This window comes from Sesamum indicum, linkage group LG11 (assembly GCF_026168435.1).
Source record: "Sesamum indicum cultivar Baizhima isolate 11 linkage group LG11, ASM2616843v1, whole genome shotgun sequence".
Taxonomy (NCBI): Eukaryota; Viridiplantae; Streptophyta; class Magnoliopsida; order Lamiales; family Pedaliaceae; genus Sesamum; species Sesamum indicum.
The window spans coordinates 2,599,246-2,606,281 of NC_142667.1; the positions used below are offsets into that span (position 1 = coordinate 2,599,246).

A 7,036-nucleotide genomic window follows, 5' to 3' on the forward strand; every position below is an offset into this window, starting at 1 on the left:
GCATCGCAGCAAACGACCAGCGTCATCTGATGCAGGCTCTAGCAGCCACAGTCGTGCGAAGAGAAGGGAACCAGTAATTTCGCGTGGGGAAGCAGATAGAAAACCTCAACAGACAGATAGACGAACTCAAAAAGCGAGGTGAAATAGTTGCGCACAACAAAAATTCACCCTTCTGCAACAACATCCTGGTCCAAGTGGTAGAGCCAGGATTCAGAGTACCCGACTTGCCGAGGTATGATAGAACTAAGGACCCGTACGAGCACGTGGCGGCCTCCGACATGGTAATGAACTTATACGGGCAGCCGGACCCCATCATGGCCAAGTTATTCGCGACTACGTTGACAGGAAAAGCGCAAGAGTGGTTCACCAACTTGCCTCGGGGAAGCATTGATTCGCACGAGCAAATGATCCAAAAATTCTCCTTCCACTTTGCGAACCGGAGGAAACAAAAGAGATTTGCCACTCACCTATTCACCATACGGCAGAGAGAGGACGAAACACTGAAGAGCTTCGTGGGAAGATTCAACAACGAAATGATAGAGATCCAGGATCTACGTATCGATATGATGGTCAGTATCCTGATTCATGGATTGAAGAAGGGTCCATTCGCGTCTGCGCTCGCACGCGACCCGCCAGGAGATGCCGAGCAGCTTATGGCTCTAGCCCAAAAATATATCGATGAGGAGGAGATGAATGCGATGAAGGATTACGAGCGGAAGGAGCGTGAACAAATGTACAAAAGATCGAATGAGGCGAGAGAGGCTGGGGGAAGTAGGCAAAAGCAGGAGAAGCAAAGGGAACCCAAGTACATTCCCAAATACCACAATTACACCCCGCTGCCGATGTCACGGGAAAAGGCGTTGATGATGGTCGAGAATGCGGATGTTCTCAAATGGCCGAGGCACACCAGGTATACACCCTCCAAAAAGTTCTCTAACAAATACTGCAGGTTCCACCGGGAGAGGGGGCACAACACGGAAGAGTGCTTCCAACTGAAAGATGAAATTGAGAGATTAATGAGGCAGGGGTACTTCAGAGATCGAGTCCCTCATAATTGCAAAACAGGCAGGGAGGAGACCAGGAGGAGTAGGTCAAGGAGCCGAGATCGGAACCCTGGGCCCTCGAAGTCGACGCATGCCCCAGCCACCGAAAATAATGCGCCAACCAAAGAGGTAATCTACACGATCGCGGGGGGCTCTAGCTCGAACAATTCGAACAGAGATAGGAAGAGGTACGCACTGACCATGAATTCAAGCCGAGGGAGAGAGTTCGTGCTGAAGGTTGAAGAAGAGGAAGCCATTTCCTTCAACAGTTCTGACAAACCAGAAGAGACTGGGGAGATGAACGACCCAATCGTCATCAGACTCGACATAGCGAATTTCACAGTTCATAAAGTCTTGGTAAATAGTGGGAGTTCCGCGGATATCATCTTTAAAAGTGTGATCAACAAAATGGGCTTGGAAAATATTCGGTTAGAGCCAGTCAGAATCCCACTGGTCGGATTCGGTGGAAGCGAAGTGACGTCCTTAGGGATGATCGAATTGCCAGTATCCATGGGAGACGAACCAAGGCGTAGGACCACAATGATGAAATTTTTGGTAGTAGACACGCCATTCGCGTACAATGTGATATTAGGCAGACCAGGATTGAATTCATTCAGGGCAGTCATCTCCACCTACCATATGAAGGTGAAATTCCCAACGGATCATGGGGTCGGAGAGGTAGCATGCGATCAGAAAGAGGCACGCAAATGCTACAATTTATCATTGAAAGGAGAACCCGGAGCAAAGAAGAGAAGGGTCAAGGAGGACGCTGAGCCGCGACCCTACGAGGCCGAACATTTGAAGCCCAGCGAGGAATTCAAGGTCGTGCTGCTCACACCTGACGAGCCAGACAAAACCACTAGGATAGGTGCGAACCTGGAGAGGGAGATGGCGATGATCAATTTCCTAAAGGAGAACATGGACGTGTTCGCATGGGGTCCATCTGATTTCACGGGAATCGACCCCGAGGTGATCGTGCATAGGCTAAACGTAGATCCGGCCGTGCGACCTGTAAAACAGAAGAAGAGGTCATTCGGGCATGATAAGAACGAGATCATCCGTAAGGAAGTGGATAAGCTACTCGAAGCCGGGTATGTAGCAGAAATTCAATATACTGATTGGCTATCTAACGTAGTGCTTTTCCCTAAATCCTCCGGGAAATGGCGAATGTCTGTGGACTTTACAGATCTAAACAAGGCATGTCCAAAAGATCCCTACCCGTTGCCCCGGATCGATGTCATGGTGGATTCCACAGCAGGTTACGAGATGTTCTCGATGATGGATGCCTACCAAGGGTATCACCAGATCCACATGGCGGAGGAAGATAGAGATAAGACTTCTTTCATCACACAGAAGGGAATTTTTTGTTATAACATGATGCCTTTTGGTTTAAAGAATGCAGGAGCCACGTACCAGCGCCTGGTTAATAAGATGTTCGGGGACCTGCTCGGAAAAATGATGGAAGTGTACATGGATGACATGCTCGTAAAGAGCAAGAGGTCGCAGGATCACCTCGCGGATCTCGCCCAAGCATTTGCTATTATGAGATCATACGGGATGAAACTCAATCCAGACAAATGCACATTCGGAGTAAGAGGAGGAAAGTTTTTTTAGGGTATATGGTCAGCGAGCAGGGGATCGAAGCCAACCTAGAAAAAATTCAAGCCATCATGAATCTGTGATCACCGGCCACGATCAAAGAGGTCTAGAAATTGACAGGGAAAATCACCTCCCTCGACAGGTTTATTTCGCGATCAGCAGACAAGAGTCTCCCCTTTTTTAAAGTCCTGAGGAGACCTAAAAACTTTGAATGGAGTGAGGAGTGTGAGAAGGCCTTGCAAGAGCTGAAAGAATACCTGACAACACCCCCCTTACTAGCAAACCCGAAAGAGGGAGAGGAACTGCTCCTCTACCTGGGAGTGTCAGAAAATGCAGTCAGTTCGGTACTAGTAAGAGAAGATGGAGGTCAACAGAATCCCATTTATTATGTAAGTAAAATGCTCCAAGGTTCCGAGTTAAGATACACGGAGATGGAGAAGTTAGCGCTCGCGCTGGTGGTCACCGCTCGAAAGTTACGACCATACTTCCAATCGCATAGAGTGATCGTGTTGACGAATTACCCCCTGAAGCACATAATGTCGTGACCCGAAGCGTCAGGTCGACTGATCAAGTGGACGGTAGAGCTGGGGCAGTATGACATAGAGTATCGACCTAGAACGGCCCAAAAAGCGCAAATTCTAGCAGATTTTGTGATAGAGCTCACAAACGATCCCTTGTTACCCGTGGTCGTTGAGGGGCGAACCTCTAAATGGATGGTACATGTGGATGGAGCATCAAATGCCAACAGTGGAGGAGCAGGAGTATGGATCCAGGGACCCGAGGGAATCGAGATCGAGGTAGCAGCTCGCCTGTCCTTCCCCGTGACCAATAATGAAGCTGAATACGAGGCGCTCATATTGGGGCTAGAGCTCGCTTCCCAAGCAGGCGCCAAAGACTTGGAGGTGTTCACGGATTCCCAGCTAATCGCGCTGCAGATCGAAGGGACTTATGAGACAAGAGAGAAAACGATGACATCTTACAAAGAAATCGCCCAACAGTGGATGAAAAAATTTGACAAATGTTCGGTTTTGCAGGTCCCTAGAACAGAATGACAAGGCGGACGCTTTATCCAAATTTGGGGCCACCATAGATGGAATTGGAGATCGCAAGATTACCGCCCTGGTTCGAGGGCGACCTTGCATCGCGAGCGGGGCAGAGGTTCAAACAGTTGCGGAACCCAAATCATGGAAGGACGAGATCGTCGAATATCTCGAAGATGGCACCTTGCCTGCCGACCCCATTGCAGCAAAGAGAGTTAAATTTCGAGCCACCCGATTCACCATGTTGTCAGGACGGCTCTATAAGCGAACAGTTGACGGACCTCTTCTGAAGTGCTTAGATGAGGAGAGAGCCCTATATGTCATGCGGGAAATTCATGAAGGAAGTTGTGGTAACCACTCGGGATCGAGGTCGCTAGCCCAGAAGATAATTCGTCAAGGTTTCTATTGGCCTACGATAGCAAAGGATTCCAAAGAGTTGGTGAAGAAGTGTGAGAGCTGCCAAAAGTATGCGACCCTAATTCATCAGCCTGCAACCTCGATGGAACCTATCAAGATAGCCTGTCCGTTCGACCAATGGGGAATTGACATCGTCGGACCTTTTCCACCAGCACAGGCCCAGAAAAAGTTTATCATTGTGGCGGTGGAGTACTTCACCAAGTGGGTCGAAGCGGAAGCAGTCGCAAGGATATCCGAGAGAGAAGTCATCAACTTCATATGGAAAAGCATCATCTGCAGGTTCGATCTGCCCCGTGTTCTAATTTCTGACAACGGTACCCAATTTCAGGGAAGGAAAATCATGGAATGGTGCAAGGAGCTCAAGATCGCACAACATTTCACAGCGGTTGCGAACCCGCAAGCCAATGGACAAACAGAGGTAACCAACCGAACGATCCTCCAACACTTGAAAATGCGGCTAGAGAACAAAGGATCATGGGTCGATGAACTACCAGGGGTCCTATGGGCTTACAGGACCACACCAAGAACCGCAACGGGGGAAACCCCATTTTGCCTGGTGTATGGGACGGAAGCTATCATACCGGCAGAGATCGGAGAAGAGTCCCAAAGAGTCGCTATGTATGACCCTGAAACTAACCAGCAGGAACGAAGCTTCGACCTGACAATGATCAAAGAAAGAAGAGACACAGCGTACGCGAAGATCCTGCACCACAAGGGACTAATGATGAGAAGCCATGATCGAAGAATTCGACCACGGCAACTCCAGGTGGGGGACCTTGTCCTCAAAAAGGTCGAGGCCTCAAAGCATGTGGGAAAACTAGAACCACCATGGGAAGGGTCATTCAAGGTAGTGGAGATCAAAAGGAAGGGGACATATCGGCTGCAAGACATGCAGGGTCGAAATTTGCCGCGCCCGTGGAACATCCAGAACCTGAAGAAGTTTTATGCTTAAATTAGAAAATATGGATGAGGAGCCTATGAAAGGCCGTCAACTGTGACGAGGTCGCACGCCAAGGAGCCTGTGAAAGGCCGTCAACTCTGACAAGGTCGCACGCCAAGGAGCCTGTGAAAGGCCATCAACTAACGGACCGAGCAAGGAGCCTGTGAAAGGCCATCAACTGACGGATCGAGCAAGGAGCCTGTGAAAGGCCGTCAACGAGCAGATCGAACAACGGACCCGTCAGCAGAGAAATCGTACGCGAAGACTCCTAGCAAATTACCAATTGTATATTTTAAGGTTAGGAAGATTGTGTCCATGTTGAACATTGTTATTACTGAGTATCTGTACCCACTGTAATTCGACATGATTTATAAAACCATGTACACCTTTTTTACACCCATTTTATGCCCACCTGCATGTTATTATTAACCATCTTTCCTTTTATCGCAACTATGCAAATTCGCCGAAACAAAACGCGAACTGAAAAAGACGCATCCAACATGCGATCTGAAAAAGACGCACTCAAATAAAATGCGAACTGAAAAAGACGCGTCCAACATGCGATCTGAAAAAGATGCACTCAAATAAAACGCGAACTCAAAAAGACGCGTCCAACATACAATCTGAAAAGCACGCATTCAAACAAAACGCGAACTGAAAAAGACGCGTCCAACAAGCGATCTGAAAAAGACGCACTCAAGTAAAACGCGAACTGAAAAAAGCGCGTCCAGCATGCGATCTCAAAAGCACGCATTCAAACAAAACGCGAACTGAAAAAGACGTGTCCAACAAGCGATCTGAGAAAGACGCACTCAAGTAAAACGCGAACTGAAAAAAGCGCGTCCAACATGCGATCTGAAAAAGACGCATTCAAATAAAACGCGGATTGAAAAAGACGCACTCAAGTAAAATGCGAACTGGAAAGACGCACCCCGGACATACGATCCAAGAAAGACCGCATGAGCCAACTGGAAGAACAATCAAAAGGAGACAGACAATCGGTAAATAAAGAAACCAAATACGCGAGATGCCAAAAGTTGGGGAAATTTTTCATTAACGGAATGTCATGTACAGGGGTTATCAAAAAACCTCACCCCAACGTCTTGTTTACAAAAAATGATATTTCCAAGAAGAATCCCTAGGATTTACACTTTTAAGATCGATCAGCTCAAATCCTATTACAAAATCAGAAGACCGGGATCCGTAGGCATCAGCTTTCGCCTCTAGCTCGTCCCTCAGGACCATAAACTCATCGTCTTTCAGCTCGGGGTCCGGGGGTAGGGGTCGGAGATCACCATCAAGCGAGATATCCAATTTTTTGTGGTCAAAAGACTCATGAAATCCATCGAGCTTTTCGACCTGCGACAGGCAGGTCTCATAGCCCTTGGTGAATGAATCTGCAGACTTGATCTCGAGAGCGGTCGTGAAGGTGTCGGTCTTCAAAAAATCACGAACCGCGGACATCCTGGAGCTGGTCAAGGCTCGCTGATGTTCTTCAACCGGAATGCGACCGGCTTGGCCTTCCTTTATCCCACGCTTGTGGCCCTCCACGAGGCCGACCTCACGTCCGGCATCGAATGCCTCTTTTTTGGCCTCCGCCAGGGCCACTTCTTGTCAGAGCGGAGGACTCCCTCTCCTTCTTGGCAACATCGAGCTCGGCTTGCAACTTTTGTACCTCATCCCCCAAGGCCAGCAGATTATCCTCCTGTTTGCGTTCTGTCTCGTCTCGCTCGGCCAGCTGAGCCCTAAGATCCTGCACCTTCTGATCAGTTTGAATATAACTCCTTCGGTAGTGGGTGCATTTAAGGCTCAGGCTCAGGCTTCGGAGGAAGGTCATGGCCTGCAAGATCGAATGCAGTGAATAATAGAACAGAAGGGAGATCGAAGGAAGCCAACCGATAGAATACCTGGACCATGGAGTGAGCTGCGAACTCCTCAAGCCGAATGGGGTTGTTCGTCACAAGCGCCCCTTAATCGCGAACGGAAACGAAGGAGTT

General features: G+C 48.7%; 1 protein-coding gene across 1 annotated transcript; it reads left to right on the forward strand.

The window, feature by feature from the left end:
* Positions 1-278: 278 nt before the first annotated feature.
* LOC148784993 (uncharacterized) lies at positions 279-2,657 on the forward strand. Its single transcript, XM_088875660.1, has one exon. It carries the CDS (start codon positions 279-281, stop codon positions 2,655-2,657), a length of 2,379 nt encoding a protein of 792 aa, XP_088731786.1.
* The last annotated feature ends 4,379 nt before the right edge of the window (positions 2,658-7,036 follow it).

Excerpts from the sequence above, each read along its gene's own strand:
- LOC148784993 (XM_088875660.1), top strand. The coding sequence starts at position 279 with ATGGTAATGAACTTATACGGGCAGCCGGACCCCATCATGGCCAAGTTA.